Source organism: Balaenoptera borealis (genome assembly GCF_965194805.1).
Source record: "Balaenoptera borealis genome assembly, chromosome: 14".
Taxonomy (NCBI): domain Eukaryota; kingdom Metazoa; phylum Chordata; class Mammalia; order Artiodactyla; family Balaenopteridae; genus Balaenoptera; species Balaenoptera borealis.
The window spans coordinates 58834270-58858117 of record NC_138875.1 but is presented as its reverse complement, the minus strand read 5'-3'; the positions used below and the strand labels follow the sequence as shown (position 1 = coordinate 58858117).

Here is a 23848-nt window from a genome sequence, read left to right as displayed (position 1 = left end):
TATGTATATGTATAGCTGATTCACTTTGTGGTACAGCAGCAACTAGCACACCATTGTAAAGCAATTATACTCCAATAAAGATGTTAAAAAATAAAGAATAAAATGTGAAAGAATGAAAAAAGAAAAGATATGTCCCCAAAATTACAGGAATAAACTGTAGGAAATGATTGTTGACCACACTTACTGAATCCTGATACTTTTTTTATCAGCATCATCCATCAGTTATGCAAAGGTTTTGTGTAATTCAGCTGCTGATTTTCATCTTCTTGGATGACAATCAGTTTGTCTTGGAAACTATTCAAAAGTATTGCATATTTATACTTCCATAAGTGAGTTGAAAGCCCGCTGACACTCTTTAATTTGAAAGATCTTAAAATTGGGAAACTCTGTCCCTCAACTTTTAAGTGTAAAATTATTATGAGTTTTTTTTATAGGGGGCATACATTTTTTTATGGCCACAAAACTATGTAAGTGAGACCCATATCTGGACAAATGCTCTTGGAGTATCTTTCAAAAAAGAAGTGATTCTCTTAGTCTTCGCTAAATGGTCGACTTTCCTCCAGGAGTTGCTGTGAGCCTGGCCTGATGCACTGCTGGCTCCGTGGACAGAAGCTTTGCCTTCTCAGGGTCGCTTGTGTTTGTGGTTTCTTCGCAGGGATCTTTGAAGGCATTTGTCCATCCTGTGAGGGTTGGTTGGGCTAAACTTGGACCTTAACTGAGCCTCATAAGCTGTAGCAGGTGCCGGCAGGCCGAAAGCCAGGGGAGGATGGAGGGCTTGGCGGGGGCAGGGGACGCCCTTCTTCCCTCAGCCTGCCTTTGAACCTTCCTTTCTGTCATATTTGAGCCAACAGAGAATTAAGACAATAACAAAGGGTTCCTCCTATGTCTGAATGGGTGGTGGTGTGGCACCCTCCCTCCCCCCTCCCCCTGCCGCCGGGCGCTGGCTGCTGATGTAGGTCCGTTCCATTCGCAGCGCTCTTCGTGGCTTGGCTTCCAGCAAACAGAAAAGTCAATTTTCAGTGTTTCAAACAATTACCCAGAAACAGGGTCTAAACCACATTTTCTGTGTTCTAGGAGCAAGCTGAAGAAGAAAAGAAGCCCAGGGATGGTGTGACCCCTCTGAGTCACGGTAATTGTCACCACCCTTTACAGTTTTGCTTTATAATGAATTACTTTTAAGTGACATTTTTATTAGATAGCTACAGTTGGTTTAGGTTTATTAATTTAAATCTATAATTACAGTATCGCTTGTTGACAGTGTCACATGCTCCCCTGTAGACTTCATCAGTGTCATCTAAGACTTTCAAATATGTGTATCAAGAAAATCTGAAGCTCTTAACTCATTTATTTGCCTTTGAAAAAAGAACTGATTTGTAAACTTTCCCTGTGAACAAGAAAACAAATGATGCTGCTTAGTTTGTTTATAATTCTTTGTTTAAGCTTTTCCTGGATTGGTTTAATCTTGTAATGATGGCATTCGTACTCTTCTATTGAAGTCATGTTTTACAGGAGGTTGTACATTTGCTCCAAGATAAATGTCCCTCATTATGGTTTTTAATACATCTGTAGGTTTTAGATAACAGCTTTTTAATATTCAACTAATTCTCTGATGTTTTAAATTTAAATCAGCAAATGCAGATGCTATTTCCCTGGAATATATATTCCATATATATTGTGATTACTGCTATACAAGCAGGCAACTGTTATTAAATTTTCTGTAAAATATAGTTGAATGTCCAACATTTGTGCTACTCCTGGTGGGAAAGAAGCATGTAAATTTGATAATTCTCCTCTAATGAACTTTTAAAGTACCATAAGTATTTAAGTTTCCTTCTCTCCAATAATGGAAACAACTGAAAATATCTTAAAAAATGACAAACAAGTATTGAGGTTTTTAAAGACCATATATAATGCTTAGTCTTGGCACGCAATATTGAAAATTTGTGATCTTCTACCTAAATGATTTTTAAAAATAAAAGTTGTTTTCTATCAGAAGCAAAATATACTGCTTTAAATTTCTTTTCTTCTTTTGCTGTCACCCCAAGTCCCATCATGTTCTTTGCTGAAAAAGCAAAATAGAATACAGTAATTTGACAGTTATGTAACTTGATGTTCAGTTTCATTGAAATACACTCCAGTTATGCAACACTGGAATTCTAGAAATAAATTTGGACTGTACCTGGCCCCAACAGCAGGGGTTTTTTTAAAACAATTTTATTTCTTCTCAGAGAGAGGTTGTGATTTATTATGTTGTTGTCTCTCCCCTGCAGCTATATTTTCCACACTAATGTAAATTGTTTTAGATTCTCTTATTCCACGGTTGAAGCATTTATTCTGGGAAAAGAAAAGCAGACTTAAGCCAACAAATTAAAAATATTCAGTCCTCAAAACTAAGATTTTTTTAGTAATTTAGTATTTATAGTTTTCATTGTAGCCAGTTACATGTTTATCTTAAGTAGTTTTTCAATTTTACTAGGAAATAGCTTTTTGCTGTTGTTCTTCCTTTGCCAGACTTATTTTGTAGTTAGTGGTCCATTCCCCAAAGTGTCATCCTGTGGCTTATTCTCCAAATCTGACGCTGGTGTCATTGCTGTTTTCCCCAGCTGTGGAACATAGCTAAATGTTTAGAAGAAGGATGAGATTTGGTTTGTGTATACAGATGCTGCAAACTGCTCGTTGAATACAAGTTGAATTATTTGAGGGGCTTTTGAGGATTTATATTTTTACTACTTTTAATGCGATAAAGGAAACTATTCCCTAAATTGCCTATCTTAGTATTATAATGGGGATCTTCCTCCTATAGTTCCTGGAAATAGTTTAATCTTTTCTGTAGTCTGCTTGCTAAACAAAATAGATTGAGTCACTTACCTTAGGCCTTAAAAATAGTAACAAAAGAAAAACAAAAACTGTGTACTCATACATATTTATATGTGAACAGAAAATTGTATTGAAAAATAAACAATTTCTGTAGTGATTTTACCACAAGCAAGGCATTTCTTTGGAAATCACTACAAACTAATTTATTGAATGCCCAATCTCTGTCACTAACCTTGACCTCTGTGTTACAGATGATGAAGCTTTGAGGGGCCATTTGACTTACTTAGGGTAAAACTAACTAGTTACTGGTGGATCTAGGGTTTGAGCCCACATCTAGCAAGTTCTAAAGCCTGTGGTCTTTCTACTTTACCTGTGGTCTTTCTATTTTATCATTTCCCCTTCTCTGTAGCTATTAAGACCAAGGTAGAGAAAACTGGAATCTTGCTTAGAAGTGGGATGGGAAGAGTAACTGCTAATAGTTAAAGTATTAAGGGTGTCTCATATGGCCCTCTGTGTCCTTGGGGACTGGCTGCACTTAATTTTTCTTGACATAGTCATGCCATGAGATTAATTTTCCGGTTCTTTTGGAAACTCTCAGCTATATTATTCCTATATTATTCAAAAAATTTACCAACTGTCTTAGACACCCTTAAGAGAAGACTTGTCTCGGTAAGAATTATTTATTAATAATTATGTATGATGGAGATTATAGAATTAGTATTGTCAATCACTATATAATCCCAGACCTCTACATTTGAAGTCTCCAAAATAAAAACAACTGATTTCTTCAGTTAGACAAGTGATCTGGCTTTTTCCCTTCGTAATTTTAAGTGCTCTTTTAAACTAATGCTAATTTTTCTTTGGTTTAATGTTAGGACTGTGAGGTCTTTATAATCGTAAAAACAGTAGAAGAAATTATAAAGGAATATGAGATATATATACATCCAAATTAAACTGTGTACACCAAAGAACCTCATAATAAACAAAATTAAAACGGAAATAACAAACTGGCAAGTATTTACCACAACTACAACTTGCAGAAAGTCCAAAATAGATAAAGGAATTAGAAAAAATAATCAGATACACTAAAATATCAGTGCAAAAACTGGCAAAAGGCATTAGGAACTAAGTAATTCATGGAAGAGGAAATGAAAGTAGCTAAAAAGCAAATATGTTTAAATATATTCAGTCTCACTAGAAAACAAAGAAAGACAAATTTAAAAGCAACGATGAACATTTTTTAACCTACCAAATTAACAAACAGTCAACAAAGTGCTAATGCCCCCTTGCTGGTGGGTCAGGGAAATAGGCTCTCTGTATATTGCTTCTGGGAGTATAAGTTGGCTCTGTCGTTTTGGGGGGCACATTGATAGTATTTATTTAAAATGTTAAGTCAACATTTCCTTCAACTCAGGGACTCCACTTTTTGGAATTACTTAATGAAATAAGCATGAGCATTTAATTTATGCATATGATACTCATGGTACTATTTATAAATGGAGAAAAGTTGGAAATAATCTAAATGTCCAACAAATGTGGAATAGGTAAAACATTGTGGTACAATTGTGTGTAGACAGTTGTGTAGTCATGTAAATGACTTGAAGAACTTTAAATTATATGGAAGGGAAAGCTTATGATAAAATATTAAGGGAACCCCACCCCCCCACCAGGAGGGATTAGTCTCAGTGATGGTTTAAAAAAAAAATCTCATATCTATAAATGAGAAAAAAGGTGTTAAAAATCGTTATTTCTCAAGCTGTGAGATAAAAAGTATATTTTCTACATTTTCCAAGTATTATTTTTACAATTAGTAATCATGTTAGAGTCAGCCAAATATTAAAAAAATAAATTCAGAAATTCCTGAACACTAAAAACTTCCATTTGTGGGTAGTATTGTTGGCATATCTGTTCTTAGATTTGTTTCTTTTTTTGTAAGTAAACTTTTTATTTTGGATTAACTAGATTTAGAGAAAAGTTGCAAATGTAGTACAGGGATAGTCCTGTATATGCTTCGCCCACTATCTTCTGAGGTTAGTATCTTACATGACCTCAGGACATTTGTCAGAACTAAGAGATTAATATTGGTACGTCCATGGTCACTAAACTGCAGACTTTATTCAAATTTCACTAGTTTTTCTACTAATGTCCTTTTCCTCTTCCAAGATCCAGTCCAGAACATCCCTTTGCAGCATCACTGCACACAGATCTCTTTTACTTTCAAGTCTCTCATGTTGGTCTCTCATGGCCCGAGCTGGCCAGTAGCATCCAGGTTTCTTGAGGGCTCCAGTATTTTCTCCCTGGCCACCACTCATCATCCCGTGTCCACCCTCGGGCACCTACACCCTGCCGCTCCCCTGAAGCTGCTCTTGCTTAGCTCACCAGGGCCTCGGGGATGGCGGTTAACATTTTGTGGGTTGAGTGGAACCAGGGACGTCCCAAATCAGTGGACGCTTTCATGCTCTTACTTTTCTTACTCTTTGGATTTCACTTAGTTGTTAAAAATGAACCCATCTTGGTCCCCTGATGGTCAGCCTGCTTCTGCTGCAGCCCCTCCTCCTGCAGCACCGTCGTCCACCTGCAGTCAGTCCAGATCCTGGACACACCCTGGATTCCTCCCTCTCACGCACCCTGGAGCCTGGCCACACGGTCACCACCCTTTCTCTACTCATCCTTCTTGATTTCTCTCAAGTCATGTCCTCCAACTTAGAGCTGCCTCTGGTCATTTTTCTGTTGTTCACTCCTTATACCCTCTCTAACCAACTGAAACTGAGCTGAGATCCTGTTAGTAGAGGGCCTTGGGTCCTTTCTGTAGAGTAGCATTCGAGGCTTCTCACCATCTGCACTTGCCCATCACGTGCCACCACCCACAGTCGTTGGTTTGCTCGGCTGAACAGAACCTGCCGTCTAGACCGTGCTGTCTGAAGAACCGTTCCTTCTGCCTGGAGGATTTTTCCTCGGGCCTGAACCAAGTAGCCGGCTCCTTCAAAACCCAGTCTCTCCCCTACTTCCCTTATTTTGTGTTTTTCTCCCTATTCTATTTTCTCTCGGCATATCCTAGGGCATTTGGTTTGAAGAAATTTTTTACGTGATGCTGTATCTCTCACTTAAGTTAGCATCTTTTAAAAAGACATCTAATCAGGTCCAATCCAGCCCATAGGAAGTGTTGTTTAGTATGCTGAAGTAATGATTTACTAAAACTCTCAAGTATTAATTAGCTCAATGGCCTGAAGAAGAATTAACACAGCTTCTAAAAGTGCTTAACTACTTCAGGGAGTAGTTTCTATGCTGGGGGATGTGGCTAATTAAGTAACTCTGAAAGATTCAGAGGACCCCTTGAGCATTATCCCTGCAGTCTTCTGTTAGAGTAACTGGTCTGCTTCCTGGGTGTACACACAGAGGTGCTTTCTTGCAAAATACTTACATGCCAGTGGAACTAATGTCTGCATTTTTTAAACGTTGTGCGAGATCTGTTCATTTCCACCACGGTAATTCTCTACCTAAGAAAGCATATCAACATCAGAAAAGTGAAAACCAAATCAATTTTAATTTAGAAGATTCTTATCTTTGGATGGCATTTACAGTCATTAAATACGCAGTTAAATATTCAGGCATTCAGGTATTTGAACCTAAAGAACTGCATTTTCATTGAGCCGTGAAACTGTCACTGGAGGATGAGCAGGGGACTTCTTTCTAACTAATGAACTTTTGGGGGGAAACATCAATAACTGAAGCATCCACATGCGCTGCAACAAAAGTACTCCTCTGTAACAAGTAGTTCTCAGTATATGCTTTCAAGTAATTTATTTGCTGTTGATACTAGTTTACAAATGAGCTAATCTTTGAATTTAACCGATTAAGTTGCCAGACCTCTCCTCTAGTGTTCTGTCCCTTCTGGATGGATGAGTGGTGGTGTGTATGTATATACTCTCGCAAAGGAAAAGAACATATTTGTTTTCTTCCTGGAGTCAGTCAGTAGATGATACAATGAATGAAACTGTATAAAGTACAAGATAGGGCAAGGACCATGTTCACAAAGCCTGTCTTATAAAGACAGTTTGTATGGGCCATGTTGAATTATGTTATTTATTTATTTATTTTTTAATTGAAGTATAGTTGATTTATTATATTGTGTTAGTTTCAGGTATACAGCAAAGTGATTCAGTTATATACATATATATTTTTCAGATTCTTTTCCATTATAGGTTAGTGCAAGATATTGAACACAGTTCCCTGTGCTATACAGTAAATCCTTGTTGCTTATCTATTTTATGTATAGTTCTGTGTATATGTTAATCCCATACTCCTAATTTACCCCTCCCTGCTCTTTCCCCTTTGGTAACCGTAAGTTTGTTTTCTGTGTCTGAGTCTGTTCCTCTTTTGCATATAGATTCATTTGTATTATTTTTTAGATTCCACATATAAGTGATATCATATGATATTTGTCTTTCTCTGTAAGACTTACTTCACTTAGTAGATATTCTCTAGCTTCATCCACATTACTGCAGATGGCATTATTTCATTCTTTTTTATGGCTGAGTAATATTCCATTGTATATACATACCACATCTTCTTTATCCATTCATCTGTCGATGGGCACTTAGGTTGCTTCCATGTCTTGGCTATTGTAAATAGAGCTGTTATGAACATTGGAGTGCATGTATCTTTTCGAATTATAGTTTTCATCTTTTCTGGATATATGCCCAGGATTGGTATTGCTGAATCATATGATAACACTATTTTGAGTTTCTTAAGGAACCTCCATACTGTTTTCCATAGTGGTTGCACCAGTTTACATTCCCACCAGAGGGTTCCCTTTTCTCCACACCCTCTCCAGCATTTATTTGTAGACTTTTTGATGATGGCCATTCTGACTGGTGTGAGGTGATACCTCATTGTAGTTTTGATTTGCATTTCTCTAGTAATTAGTGATGTTGAGCATCTTTTCATGTGCTTGTTGGCCATCTGTATGTCTTCTTTGGAGAAATGTCTATTTAGGTCTTCTGCCCATTTTTTGATTGGGTTGTTTGGTTTTTTTGGTATTGAGTTGTATGAGCTGTTTGTATATTTTAGATATTAACCCCTTGACAGTCTCATGATTTGCAAGTATTTTCTCCCGTTCTGAAGAGGTTTTTTGTGTTTTTTTGGTGATTTCCTTTGCTTTGCCAAAGCTTTTAAGTTTGATTAGGTCCCACTTGCTTGTTTGTTTGTTTATTTATTTATTTATTTGGCTTTTATTTCTTTTGCTTTGGGAGACCGATCTAAGAAGATATTGCTATGATTTACGTCCGAGAATGTTTTGCTTACGTTCTCTTCAGGAGTTTTATGATGTCATGTCTTATATTTAGGTCTTTAAACCATTTTGAGTTTATTTTTGTATATGGTCTTTTAATTTAGACAGTACTTAATATTTTAATTATCCTTTTTTGTGTATGTCCTGTCTTGGATTGTCATCTTTCAGTATTGTAAAACCAGAACAGTCTTTTTAAAAACCTACCGAAGTTTCTTGATAATAAACTTTTGTCAATTACATGTATTGAAAAAAATTCTTTAATTCTGTGAATCCTTTAATAGTCTATGAAAGCAGACACCGTCCTACACTTTCACTTCAGTAGAGAACTTGCTGAGGAGCCTTCAGATTATTTATGCTCCCAGTCTGTCCTGCAGAGGAGCCTCTGCACCCTGTAATTAGGGGTCCCTAGTGGGCAGTAAGAATCTTGAACTCTGGAAAGGGGACTGAGTACCCTGAGTTTTAGATCGATTTAGCAGAAGAAAATGTCACGGAGCAACACTTACCTCCAGTGGAGACGTGTGAAGCCTTCAAGTCCCAGGGGCCTCGCCGAGTTCTAAGGAGGGTGGGCCTGGAGATGTCCCGCTTCCATCTCCTGCCCGGGTGGAACCCCATCCTCCCTTCCTGCACGCTTCTCAAACCAGAGACTTGTCTCCTTTTGAGATAGAACCCAAGGATTCTTGCCACGAATGTGCTTTGCACTTTTAAAGTATACCTGATTTTTGTTCAGCATAATTACCTTTTGCTACTGAGATTAAAGCTGCTCCTTTGGGGGCACTTCAATATTCATTTGAACCTACACTATTTCATGTGAAATGTTTTATATGGACGAGTGGTTTATTAGCTGCCTATGTTTAATAACTGCTCCCTTCACACTGTAGAGTGAAAGCATTTCTTCTTTTCCTAAATACATTAAAACTTTTTTGGAAACTATGTCAAACTTATGGAAAAGTTGCAAGTACGGTTTAAAGAATTTTTCCCGACGATCAGAGAGCAATTTGCCAGCCTGATACCTCAGATACTTCAGTATGTGTTTCCTGCAAACAAGACCACGCCTGACACGACTAGGACAAGCCATTCAAAGTGGGAGGCTCCTGCCACGCAAGCTACAGACCCCAGTCAGCCATCAGAGCCGCCCCGATAATGCCCTTGGCAATGGTGGACCCAGCTCAGAGCACACACCGTGTTTAGTCGTCTGTCCCTCCAGTCTGAACCAGTTCCTCAGCCTCCCCTGGATTGGCAGGACCTTGACACTTGTGGCAGTAACAGGCCACTTAGTCTGTAAATGCCCCTCATTTTGGGTTTGTCTGGTATTTCCTCATGATTAGATTCAGGTTCTGCATCTCTGGGGGACTATCACAGAAGCGGTGCTTTTTCTTCTGGTGGCATGACCAGTTGCACATGATTTTGGTCTGTCCAGTTTCTGCTGATAACTTTTATCTCTTGCTGGTGAAATGGTGTCTGACAGGTTTGTCAACTGTAAAGTTACAGTTTTTTTGAAATAATAAGTGTTTTGCAGAGAGGTAATTAAAAGGTATAAATATTCTATTTTTCACCAAATTTTCTATTTATGTATTTAATTTAATTTATTATTTTTTTTTAAGATTTTTTTGATGTGGACCATATTTAACGTCTTTACTGAATTTGTTACAATATTGCTTCTGTTTTACGTTTTTTGGTTTTTTTGGCCGTGAGGCATGTAGGATCTTAGCTCCCAGACCAGGGATCAAACCTGCACCCCCCTGCATTGGAAGGTGAAGTCTTAACCACTGGACCACCAGGGAAGTCCCTATTTATTTATTTTAATGTGGACTTACGGCTCCTTATTTTATTCACTGAATTTAAATCAATTTCTGTTATTTTGGTGCTCAAACGGACCCCAGTTTGGTCAGTAGGGACCCCTGCAAGTTGGTTTTGGTGTCTTTGTGATGTGTCTCTGTTACTCCCTGAGTAACATCTGTTTGTGCGTTTATTTACACGCAGTTTATGCACTGCGCATATGTACATACACACGCTTTCTAGCAATGTTGAGTTTTATATGTCAGTCTATCTCTGTATACTGAAATCCCTGCATTCACAGTGATACCTCCAATTCCAACCTGATCCCACAGGATTCACTCTAGTTTTCCGCATTTAAATATTTGATTCTCGGTTTTTGACAGCGAGCAATGCGGCTGCTGTTACCCTGTGTGTTTGCCTATTCGCTCACCCTCCTCTGTATTCTCCGTCCTCTCCTCGCTGCCGCCGACCCCTCCCGGACTCAGGCCCCGCCCTCCGGGCTGCATCCCCAGATGCCGGGCCAGCAGCCTCTGCGGGGGTGAGGGTGTGGGACACCTTCCTCATGCGCATCAGGCTTCAGGCCCGATGCTCTGCACCAGGCGGCCCTTCCAGGGGTGCCCTCCTTGCGCCACTCAGGGCCCGACTCCCCACTCGGGGTCATCCTCCTGGGTGTGCCCTCAACACTTTGTTTGGGATTCTCCCACCCACCCCCTCGGTGGTGACTCTCCCCCCCACTCCACCCCGTGGTGGAGGTCTGTGTGCTGAGCTCCCCTCTCCCACCCAGTGCTCCCCCATGCCTCCCCTATGCCCACGTAATGGCTTTAGGACGGAGTTGTTCAGAAGGGGAGGGAGGGACAGACGGGGGAAGGAGAAGGGAAGGAGACGGCCAGGAGGAGGAGGGAGGCACGTGGCCCGCCTCGAAGAGGAGGCCAGGAGGCCAGGAGCAGCCCTGAGGTGGAAACAGGGAAAAGACGGGTGAGGCGGTTGAGCGTGGGCTCCCGCTCCTGGTCCCCGGTGGCCATCCCCCCTTCACGGCGACGGCGCATGGGGGGGTGGTGGCCAGGGCTCCTGCGCGTCGGGGGTCAGTGAGCTGTCAGAAGTTGCCTGAGCGGTCCCACCCTGCCCCCTGTGCATGTGGCATTTCCTCAGTCGCCGCCCACTTCGGACCTAAATTCAGCTGTGAAGCCTCATCCCCCCAGACCCTGCTGCCGACCCTCCTCCACTGCATGTGGGTACCAGTCCCAGAGTCATGAAGCCCAGGGGAGAGTTAATATGACTGTTGTGTTTTGAGTCTGGATGCCTGGGACCAACGTGGGTCTGATGCTGGGGCCCCCGGAGAACACTGGTGGATTTCTCTCAAAAGCCAGGGAGAGATAGGAATTGGTGACGTACTCTTGTTGCTTTGCTAAACTTATTGATTGTTGTCGCGCTCAAGTGCAAAGCTGTATTTGTGTGGTGGCTCACTTTATAGCATAGATGAATTTCTTAGAGGTTCACCTGGAATGTTCATGACTGGAGTCAATTTTCTACTGATTTCCATATGCATAATTGAACCCTATTTAAAAAACAAAAGATTTCCTCTAAGAAAGCTCCTCATTCCTAGTGCAGACACCGCAGCGCAGCCCACAGGCTTCCCTGATGTTCAAGCCCGACGCAGACAGGCAGGCAGCTATGGGCAGATGGCCTGGGCCTGGATACTCAGCCACGGTTTTGCCTGGAGCCCAGCATAAATGTTATATTTAGAAGTCCAAACTTGTAGTTGTTCTTTCTGAAAAATGACTTCTTTTGATTATATGAAAGGAAATGCAGAATGTGTGGTTCGACTCAGACAGACCTCTTTTGAGTTTTGGTTTTGCCACTTAACCATGTGTGACTTCCAACAAGTTATTTAACTTCTCTAAGCCTCAATTTTCTTCCCTGTGAAATGGGAATAGTAATACCTCTTACCCCATAAAATTGTCAGGATTAAATGAGAAAATGTTTATAGAGTGTGTTTGGCTCTTGGTAAATACTCAACAAATGTATTCTTCTTGAACAGCTTAAATCGGGAATTTATGTATTAGTCTTAGTAATTTCAGGTTCTTCTTGTATAGGCTCATATTTTGCTTAGGAGATTCCTAAAGGACTGTTTTAAAATTATTTACTCTAGAGAATTAGCATTGGGTGAAGCACTCTTTAAAAAAAAATTGTCTTTATCCTGCTTAAGGAAGAACTTATTTTTTTTAAGGAATAGACGGATATGAAGTTTAAACCTTTAAAAACTCCTCTGGCTTTTCTTCCGTTACATAGCTGGAAACAGCACAACATGGTTCTTCCAAACTATTCCTGCAAAGCCTCTTTGAGATGTAGCAATGTGTAGAAAATAATTTTTTGGAAAAGCACTGTCAATAAAAACAGAAGATTTTGGCCAATATTTTGTGACTGTTGCAATGGGAATGCAGAGCCTGGGGACATGATACAGCATTGGGTTTGGTCTTCAGTAAGTTGGGCAGATTTAGAAGGCATATAGGGTTATAGAAATAGACAAACTTTCAGAAAACTTGACCGTGCAATTATTTGGGGATAAAGGGATCTTACATTTGATTTAAAGTCATTCTCGTCTTGGCAGAGCCCACACCCAGCGTGGGATGAACGCGCTCACTAGCTGGATGGCTGGCCTGCCCGTCAGGTGCCCACGCCGACCCGGGCAGCCCCCTCGATGCCTTGTTCTTTTCACTTCCAGTGAGCTCTCTGCCAGCAGGGCAGTGGCTTCTGCCTCTGGAATATTTCTCCAGTCTGCTACTCTTTTCATCTTCCTTAACTGGGAACCCTTACTCTCCCCCCCGCCCCTCCCTCCCTTGCATTTCAACGTAAAGCCCCAAGTTGTGATGCCCAGGGGAAATCCGCCTGCATCCATGCTGTCATCCGTCGCCTGGACGTCCCCACCGATGTCCTCAGACCTGCGCTCGAGATGACCTGACCCACCTCATCCTGCCCACACGTCCCCCCTGCTTTGCTTGAAACCTTTCAGATGCCTCCTGTTGCCTGGAGGATAGGATCCGGGGCAGACCCTGCCGAGGCCTCACACACACAGACTCTGCCCTTTCCCCTCCTCGGCCTGGTCTCAGCTGTGTGCCCCCTCACCCCTCAGGCTCTGGCAGCGCTGGCCTTGTTTCCTGGGGTGCCGCCCCAGTGCCCCACGCCCGCTGTGCTCCCTGCCTGTCCCTCTAGGGCCGCCTTTGGCCTGATCATTGTGTCCATGTGTTGCTAATGCCCGCTGACCCTTGGGCTTGGGCTTTTGAGCCGCGTGTCAGGAAGGCTTCCCCTGATCTCCTGGACTAGGCCGGGCGGTCAGTTCTGTGCTCTCAAGGCCCTGTGTTCTATAAAAGCACTTGGTTCATAATTGTATTTTGGATTATTTCTCCATTAGGTTTTAAAGCTTGAGAGTGAGGCCTCATGCCTGTCCACGGTCGTGTCCATAGAGCCCAGCACGTAGTGGGTCCTCCCTACGTGTTTACAGAAGTGACTAGAGAAAGTGGTTGATGAGGCCAAGAGCTGGGGGGGCCGGTGGGGAAGGGCCGTGGGTGCTGTGCTGCGCCATGTGGACGTCGGGACTTGGGCTGTCCCTGGAGAGGGCTGGAGTGCGTGTGGGCAGAGGAGGGGGTGGAGGGAGCCGGGTGCCCACGAGACAGGCCTGCTGGGCTCTCACAGGCCGAGAAGACTCCTTAGATCCCAGAGGGAGGAGCCTTGGGACTGGTGGGGGGCTGACTTCAGGGGCTGGAGGAGCCACCGCCAGATCCAGTGTGGATGCTGTTCACTGACCTTAGGAACACGGGGGTTGCACTCGAGGGACGAGGCTGGGCTTTCGTGTGGAGGCTGAGGGTCTGCGGAACATTGCAGGGGGCTGGTGAGAGGGGTGGGAGGGATCGTCAGGTGTGTAGGTAGCGGTGAACCTGTGAGCGCAGGGAGACCTCTCTGGGGAGCACGTCGAACAGAAGGCTGAGGACACCCGCCCCGCCATGGGGAGAGGAGGAGAGGCCAGCGAGGGTCCTGGACGGAGCCCCCCAAACCGGGGCCAGGACCCCGCACAGAACTCTGGGCGCACACTTTCTACCCGGAATGTATCGGTCTCTGTGATGGAGATGTTGCATATGTTGCTTTATGCAATTAAGCATAAAGCTATATAGAAAGCCAGGTTTTAGAAGTTTATGACACTGGCATTTTAATTTTGCTGTGTGTTGAAAAGTGTTCTACCGAGATGAGCCTATGGTTGGCGGTTTTCTCTGTACTTTTAATTATCTGTAATTGTCTTCACAGGGCTTAGTATCTTAGGAGAAATTAGTTTTCGCTGATAGTCGTTGTCATAATTAATTTTTTATAATAGCATGTCTGAATTCAATAATTCAGGATGTAGTTTGACAAGGAAGCTATATTTTATTGATGATTTTTAAAGCACAGAAAGGAACCTTGGGAATTGAAACCAGCTATTTAAATTAGTGCACATTTATGGCTTATCAGAGTGATGGAGCCGTGAAATAAGACATTTATGCCAAAACTAAACCTTGGGGAAATCACTTCTTTCATATTTAGAATGATTAGCTGATTTATTAGATACCTCCCAGCCCGAAGCTTTATGACTGTATTTAAAACTATTGTGGAGAGTTAACATCATAAGCTTTCTGTACAGAAAACGCTAGGACAGTGCAAGATTTTTGTAGACAACATGTGCTGTTATAAATTAGTTTCCCAAGCATCAGCTTAATGGGACAGGAAAATATTAGCTATGGATGTGTTTTTAAAGTTCTTTTGTAATTTCTGTATTTTATACAGTGAACCTCATTTCAAATCAGAGAATACAGTAAACACTATGTGATACCTCTTGTCCTAAGCTATTTTATTATTTGTGGATTCCTTCTTATTTTTCAGGCTAATGAAATATGATTATTTGATCCATTTGTTGAGCATTTAGAAACTTTTTGGTAGTGAGTTTGAACAGTTTACTAAATATCAATTATTCCTGATTACAGTTCAGTGTTAGTTTCCTGTAACCATGACTTAGCAGTTCCAACAGCAGAAGTTTGTTATCTTCTGGTTCCTCGGGTTAGAAGCCTGACATGGGTCCCACTGCGCTAAAGTCAGTGGGCAGGGCTGCGTCCCTTCCAGAGGCTCAAGGGGAGGAACTGTTTCCTGCCTTTTCCGGCTTCTACGGGTCACCTGCACTCCTTGGCTCATGGCCCCTTCCTCTGTCTTCAAAGCCAGCAAAGGAGCATCTCTCGGGTTTTTCTGTCACAGTCACATCTTCCTCTGACCACAGCCAGGAAAACGTCTCCACTTTCAGGGACCCCTGTGATTATATTGGATCCACATGGATAAGCCAAGATGATCTCCCCATCTCAAGAAGCTTAATCACAGCAGCAAAATCACTTTTGCCGTATAACATAACATGTTCACAGTTTCTGGGGGTTAAGGTAGGGACATCTTCGGGGGCTGTTATTCTGCCCCCACAGGTTCTAAGCTGCAGAATCACTTTGAGCTTCCTTGCAGGAAGTGGGAATTATTGTGTACCTGTTGCTAAGGGAATGGCACCATTATTGAGCTCCTTTATTTTAGGGTTTTTTAGTCATGAGGTCTACAGTTACGGCACTTTCCTGTTGCACGTACACAGCATTAATATTCTAGTCAGGACCAAGGGGCTCTCATTAACAAAAGAGTCCTAAAGAGCTCAGCGGCAAAGAGGCCGATGGGGACTAATGAAATCTTTGCTGCTGCTTTGAATATGCTTTTCAGGAATTTAATTTCACAAAACCGTTTTAGATGTTTTTACATTAAAAATTTTCTTTAAACAGTGCTAATTTATCATTCAGCTAGTAAAAGTACTCTATTTTGCCCCAAATGGTCTGCTAGTGAACTGAAATTCAGTGTTGCTTCATGGATTTTAAACTTACATTCCCTGAGAAAGATTAGTGTTTTGAAAGGTTAGCAAGCTGTGAGGTTAAGATATGATTTGGGGAATAATTTATTTTAAACACTTTCAGTGTCAAGAGAACAAACAGTCTCTTTTTTTGGGGGGCGCTGCATTGGGTCTTTGTTGCTGTGCGAGGGCTTTCTCTGGTTGTGGTGAGCAGGGGCTACTCTTTGTTGCGGTGCATGGGCTTCTCATTGCGGTGACTTCTCTAGTTGCGGAGCACGGGCTCTAGGCGCACGGGCTTCAGTAGTTGTGGCACGTGGGCTCAGTAATTGTGGCGCTCAGGCTCTAGGGCACGCAGGCTCCAGTAGTTGTGGCGCACCTGCTCCGCAGCACTATGGCTTAGCTGCTCCGCAGCACGTGGGATCTTCCCCGACCAGGGCTCGAACCCGTATCCCCTGCATTAGCAGGCAGATTCTTAACCACTGCGCCACCAGGGAAGTCCCTAAACAATCTTGAATAATATTATAAGTATGTCCATTAATTGAAGTCCAGCAGGAGATGTCTTGAGTAGAGGAAACTCTAAATTCTGATCGACAGAATTAATTAAATTAATGAAAGTAGCAGTAACAACTGGAGCTCTATTATATTCACCAGATTACAGGAGATGTCTCTAGGATACAGAGAAGCAAAGGTCAAGGGAAATATGTAGTTAATCATTTTATGAAGAGGATATTGCTAACTCATACAGACGGATGTTAATTTGATGACTGATAACATGGTATTCATAGGGGAGTATTTTAATATCAACCTGTAGTTATTTGGGTCTTCTTCACGGTGTCTTGGTAATACAGGTTATTCTCGTAGACCTGCCTTACCCACATCCACTACATATCAAGGGGGAAACCAGTTAACACGGGCAAATCTGCACACAGATGTCTCTTTACTGTAAACTTCACCGTCACCTGAATATTCCCGTAAGAACTTGGAGCTTTCTTAGTTCTTCTTTCTCCTCTAGTGACAGACCTGGGCCCACTCAGGAATCCTGATCCGCATTCAACCCTCTGTTCAAGTGACCCTTCACCTCCTTGGCCGTGTCTCCTTGTTCTCGTCCCTGTGTCCACAGTCACCCATCTGGTCTGATCTCTCAGTTGAGGTGATGACTATCTCTTCCTCTCCTCCACCTCCTCTTCTTTCCCTTCCTCGTCCTCCCCTCCTTTCTCCTCTCCTCCTCCTTCGTCACTTGCTCTCTCTTTGTATCCTGATACATCAGTCTGTCCTGGATTTTATGTCTCAGTGCTTTATCTTCTATCAGGTTTTTACTCTCTACCTTCCATTTGAGTGTTGAGATTCCCCTATGTTTCAGCTATGATTCTCTTCCCATTTTGCACTTTTTCTCTTGATGACTTCTGTTATCTGGATGGTACCCCGGTTGTTTCTGCCTCACTGCACGTTCAAATCTCAGCTCCAAGCTGGAAGTGGATTCCATCTGGTTATCCTTCACCATATCAACTCACACTCTCCCCAGTCTTCTTTTCTCTTTGTTCTTGGTCTCTTTTAATGCTGTCACCATTTACCCATTCTCCTAAATATATGCATCTTAACCTTAATTACTAAGCAAGTGAGGAAAACTAACTAAAGATGTGGGAGAAGTTGTTTTTTGTTTTTGTTTTTTTTAAATTAAAACAAGAGAGAATAATACAGGCATTTCTATAGCAACACATTTGAAACTCTGGAGTAACTGGATGATTTCCTAGCTAATGATTATCAAAATGCACCCAGGAAAAGTTGAACATTTGAATAGGTCATACAGTAAAAGAGACTGGAAGATGAGGTCCAGCCAGGATCACAGCTGAACTATTCTTCAACTTTAAAAGAAGAGGTCATTCCAATGATATTCAGACTCTTCCAAGCCACATAAAAAGGTGAAAAATTTTTTGTGAAGCCAGCATATGAGATTTGAGGAATGTAATATAAAAACCAAAACTCTAGACTGCAAATGCATATCACATACAAATATGAAATTCTAAATAAATATTGCCAAGTTTAATCTAGCAATATATTAGAAAAATGATATCCTATTACCAAGGAGGGTATAGTATCCAGTAGTGTAAACTTCAGCAGTGAAACAGAGTTCAATATTGTAAAATCTGCCAACATAATTCACACATCAACAGATTAAAAGGGAAAAGCCATATAATGATCTTTAACACTGAAAAAGACTTTTGGTAGAATTTAACTGCCATTCCTAGCAAAAATTTGTATGTAAAATAGCATTGAATATAATAAAAGTTATTTACCAAAATGTAGTAGCAAATATACTGAATAGCTAAACATCAAAACCATTTAAATTAAAATCAGGAAATAGAGGTGCCCACTATCACCAATGCTATTCACTACTCTCTTGGCGACTTTAGTGAGTGAAATAAAAAAATTTAATGAGTGATATAAACTTTGGAAAGAGATAAAGCTATATTTTTCTGCAGATGATGTGATTTTATACCTAGAAAACCCAGGAGAATCTAATTATAAGCTACTATTCAATAGAATTAATTTGAGAAAGTTGAGGTGGTTGGATAGAGGATAAGTATAAAAAGTCATTAGCTTTTTCTGTATGTCATCAGCACCTAGAAATTGAAAAGGGAAAAATATTGCACGCATAAAAGCAATAATGTATAAAATATTTAGAATAAGTTGAACAAGAAATGTGAAGGTCCTTGTTAAGAAAACTAGAAAATTCTATTGATACATATAAATTAATATCTGAACAAATGGAAATACATGCCACAAAAATGTCAATTTCTATCAAATTAACAGTTAATTCAACTCCAAAATAGAATCCCAACTGGTTTTAATTTAAATTGGATACAGGTATTTTATACTGAAATCCCAGACATTCTGGTAGTATAGTAATAGACCAAGAATCTGTGGAACAGAATAGAGAAACCAGAAAGAGATGTGAGAATGTAATATATTACACATAGGCTAATATACACAATGTACATGGGTAAATCAGTATAGTAATAGACCAAGAATCTGTGGAACAGAATAGAGAAACCAGAAAGAGATGTGAGAATGTAATATATTACACATAGGCTAATATACACAATGTACGTGGGTAAATCAGTATAGTAATAGACCAAGAATCTGTGGAACAGAATAGAGAAACCAGAAAGAGATGTGAGAATGTAATATATTACACATAGGCTAATATACACAATGTACATGGGTAAATCACTTTAGGAGGACAAACCATAGATTAGTAGGTTATGTTTGCCAAACTGATCATCTGTCTAAAAAATTAATTCCTAGTAGATTGAAGACTTAAATGTTAAAAAAAAAAGTTTTACAAGAATATCTGTAGGAGACAAAATGAATTCTGTAGGAGTAAAGAAGAACTCAGTCAGGAATGGAAACTGTATTCTGTAAGTGAAATGTGGACATATCAAAATGAGTTTTAATGAATTTGAAAATTTCGTTGTTTCACCCTTTGTGGAGGATGTTTTCATTGGATGTATAATTCTCACTTGACAGTTTCATGGTTTCATTGCATTAAAGATGTCATTCCATTGCCTTGTTGCTTCCATTCTTTATAGTGGGAAGTCTGCAGGACCCCTCCTGCTAATACTGCCTAGCTGCTTTCTCTGTTATATTTTCTCCTTAACACCTATTGCCATCTGACATACTATGTATTTTACTTATTTATCATCTGTCTTCACACACTAGAATTTATGGTGGGTAACGGTAGGGATTTTTGTTAGTTTGTTTCGTGCTGTATTATAAGTTTGTAGCATATCATAAGCATTTGGTTAATATTTGTTGAATGAAAAATGAAAATGTAATGCCCTGAAGACAATGTCGATTGTTTTGTCCACTGTGTTCTTATAGCCCTTAGTTCATGGCTCTGCAGTTGGATATTCCTTTTTGTATAATCGTTGCCTGGTTCCTCACTAAGCTGTAAGCTTCTTAAGGGGAAAAAAACTATATCTTCTTCTTTGAATCATTAGCAACTAACACAGGGCCTGTGTCACAGAAAACCCTGTTTGTTGAATCAATGAGCACACCTGGCTTGCACTGTTTTCTTGTTTTGTTTTGTTGAAATATAGTTGATGTACAATATTCTGTTAGTTTCAGGTGAACTACATAGTGATTTCACATTTGCATACCTTATGAAATGATCACCACAATAAGGCTAGTAACCATCTGTCCCTGTACAAAGCTATTACAATATTATTGACCATATTTGCATTGGTTTTCTCTGTTTTGTCATACATGACTCCTCCGTCACCGTAGTCTGGCAGATCTTTGAGTTGTTACTTCTGAAGATTACTATTTCCAGTTTGCATTTCCACCTGCATACCTGTAAACTTTGTCCTCCTCACAGACTGTGCTTCCAGCCTTTCTGCTGTTCACCTCTGGGCTTCGTTGGACCAGCACCCTTTCCTTGTTTCCTTATAGAAACCATCCTGAGGCTAATCCCACCACTGTCTTTGATCCCATCTCTTTCCCCAGCTTCAGGTCCCTGCTTTTTCCTACATCTTTAGTCAGTCTCTGTGTTAAAGTCTCAGGTAAAGGCCATGTATGTCCTTCCAATTACTAAAATTAGTGACCTTTGTTGAGTCCTCAAGTTGTTTTATATTTTTATTAAATTTGATAGCTACTGCTCCCTACTTCTTGAAAGTATTTCCTCCCTCATTCATCCTGTTCTCTGGTTGCTCCTTCTCACTATCCTTTACTGATTGTTTTTCTTCCACCCACATCTGAAATACTTCAGTTCCCTAGAATTCTGCTCTTGGTCCCACTGCCTACTTTGTGGTCTTCATACACTCCCGGAGAATCTCAACCCCCCTGTACACTGATGGCCATGAAATCCCAGTCCTGATCTTTCTCCTGAAAAACCCGTTTTTAATGCCCCCTAGATAGTTCATCCTGCATATCCTTTAGACCCTTTAGATTTCAGAGGTTTAGCATCTCTGAAAACGTATTCATCTTGCCCTCTAAGCCTGTCTCGGCACAGTCGTAAACTCGGTCTCTCTCCCACCTCACTGATGTCCAGCATGTCAGGTCCTACTCAGATCTTTCCCTGACTCCTCTCTGCTCCTCTTCATCCTCACCAGCTGTATCACATCAAGACCTCGTCATCTCGGGCTGGCTTGTTGAAACAGCCACCTTTCTGCTACCTCTGGTATCAGTTCTCTCTCCTTATTCTACTCCATCATCTCTACAACTGCAACCAGCAGTGTCTTTAAAAAAATCAAAACTACCAAAAAACCAGCAATGGGCAGGGCAGAGGAGAAACAAGTCCAAAACTTATTATGGCATTTCTTTCCTTAAAAACTTCTGCTGGTTTCACAGCATGTATATAGGCTTAAGACTAAAATTCTTCCCGTGGTGCTTTAATTAGATTTCTTTTGCAAGGAAGACAGATCACTCCAGCTTCCTCAGGAAATGGGCCGTACTGTAAAATTCATGCTGGGGGAGGATGGGGACTCATGGAAATTCAAGAACAGGGCTGTGGTCAGAGAGTTCTCAGTCCTGCCCCTGTCTCTAGGGCCATCTGCAGCTGGAGTCTGACCCTCATTCCAGAGCCGGAGCTCTCAAACATGAGCTGCTGCAGAGGGAGCACTTGTGAAAACAGCTCATAGGCATCCCCCCAAGAGTTTCTGATTCAGTAGGTGCCCAAAATTTTAATTGATGCCCCAAATTTGTGTTTCTAACAGTTCCCCAGGTGATACTGATGCTGTAGTTCTGAATACCACACTTTGAGAACTTTATCCTTTAAGGCACATGTCACGTCATCTGGGAAGCCTTCTTTGATGATATCAACCATAATTAGTTTTCTCTCTACTTTGTAGGTTTCTTCACGTTAATTAAGAACAGTGGTTCTCATACTTTAGCATGCATCAGAACCACTTAGAAAAATTGTTAAAGTGGAGAGTTTCTGAATCATTAAGTCTGGGGTATGGCCTCCAAAACTTTCTCACAAGTTACAGGGGGTGACCACACTTTGTAAACCACCGTATTAGAATAAGTTGTTTACACACCTCTCTTCTCTGCTGCACACAGGTTTCTGGTGTTCGTCCTGTGCATTGTTGTTCTGTCCACTTGTGGCAGCACCTGGGGAAGTGGCTGAGTCACCGCATTTTGGACCCTGAAATCCTCTCTTGGTCACACCCTCAGAACCACGGGTCCTTCTACTCCTTCATTCCATGGAAGCTTGTCAAAGCCCTTGCGTCCTGTGTGTTAGCTTTTCTGTTCCTCTGTGTTCGTCAGTAGTTTCCTGACTTCCTGCGCTCCCGGCCAAGTGGGGCCTCTGGAGCATTTCATCTTATGTGCTCGAGGCTGGTGCCCCTCATCCACTGGGCTGTCTCCTCATCGGTGCCCAGCTGTCCACGGACTGAACCATCTGCTTCGCTCCCAGATTGCCGGGAGCCCCTCTGAGAGTCACCAGCTTGGCCGAGCGGCTCTCAGGACGGCCTTGTGTGCCTCACATCTGGTCCCAGAGGAATTTCCATCACTGTCCTGCCCATGTGTTCCCAGTTGTGACGCACTCCTGGTCATGGAGATCGAGGTCCTGGGGTGATGTCTTCTCTCTCCTTCCCGAAGGTTCTCTGACGTTAGTAGGACGCTTCCTCTGCTGTGTTCTCAGAGCCTTCTGTCCCGCACGTCCCCCTGGGTCACCCCCTCTTCTAGGAGCCTCATCTCTGTCTTCCGGCTCTTGCCCCTCAGCTGATGGCTTGAAATGCCCTCCTTTTTCGTCATGTGACTGGTGCCCCTCCAGCTCTCCTGCCACCTGTCTCTTCTCCTCGTCTGCAGGCCTCTCAGAGCGTGGCACACTTGCTGCTTCCCTGAGACTTTCTTTTCAGCGTTTGGCCTCGTGCAGTCTGACCTCCGAGCACATTCTTCCACCAAAGCCTCTGTCCCTGAGGTCACGGTGACACCCTGGCCGCCCGGCCGCAGTTGCTTCTCCCAGGTTGGTCTCACTGGACCTTCTTCCGCATCGGACGGTGCTGGTCCTTCAGCCCTTGGGACCCTCTGCCGCCCTGACTTCCAGGTCTTGTGTGTGTCCCCGGGTCCCTGCCCATTCTCCTTGTACCCCGTCCTCCTCCCCACCTCTTCACTCACCCCTGACGCGGATGCGCACGTTCTGACCTTGGTTCTTCTTTCTCCATGTTTCTCAGTTGTTGCCTCTTGCTGAAAAATTTGGGATCTCCTTTTGTTGGATATATATATATGCTTAGATTATTCCAGATACCTAAAACTCAACATCTCTGACAATAACCCGTCCTCCTTGCAGCCTTCTGCGTCGCTCCCTCGATTTGCTGATCCCCCACTGGGTTCCCCCGATGGATCCTCCTCCCTGGACCACCTCGCCCTGCCCCACCCCGCCCCTGGCAGTTAGTTGTTGGCCGAGGTCCTTCGGTTTTAGTTCTGCGTCGCCCCTTGGCTCCCCGCCTTTCTCTAGGGAACGCCCTCGTTACCTCTGCCTGGACTGTTGGCATCGTTCCGCCTTCAGTCTTTGTCTCTGGCATTTGTTTCCTTCTTACTCAGCACTGGTGCTAGAGCAAGTTCTTACTTCCGACTTGGAAGAACCTGCCCGATTTTACGGTTGCTCCCTCCCCGTGCAGCGACCCTGCGTTCTGCTCCGTGTGTCCCACAGGCTCCGTGGTGATGCCGAGACGGGCGTTGTCAGGGGCTCTTCCCTCTGCAGCCTGTCCCTTTGCTCCTGCTGCTTCTCCCTGGGCCGCCTGCTGATTTTCTGGTTGTCTGGGAGAGCAGCGGTCTCCAGGAAGCATCCTCTGGTCAGAATAAATGCTTCTTTATTTTGTTCCCAGATGCATTGTTTGGGTTTCTTAACTGGTGCACGTTAACCCTTGTGCCTGCCTATTTATTCACAGAAACGTTGAGTCCCTCCGTATGCCGGGTGAGGGTGACACTTGTCTGTCTGCACGTGTGTCTCCCCCACTAGAGTAGATGTCACGTGAGCACGAGTCAAGTCCCCGAGCATTTCCTGGCGTGTCCTGGCTCTCAGCACACGCTACGCGCAGGGAAATGAGCAACAACTGGTTTTGAATTCAGTA

The 23848-nt window shown here is 42.4% G+C and overlaps 1 protein-coding gene across 3 annotated transcripts in view; it reads left to right on the top strand.

Moving 5' to 3' along the window:
- The window catches only part of L3MBTL4 (L3MBTL histone methyl-lysine binding protein 4), a 311741-nt gene that overhangs the window by 13195 nt on the left and 274698 nt on the right, over positions 1-23848 (top strand). For all 3 annotated transcript variants that reach the window (XM_082353571.1, XM_082353570.1, XM_082353572.1), the window contains one exon: positions 1075-1129. In XM_082353571.1, the coding sequence (XP_082209697.1) occupies positions 1075-1129 (55 nt within the window). The remainder of the gene's footprint in view (positions 1-1074; positions 1130-23848) is intronic.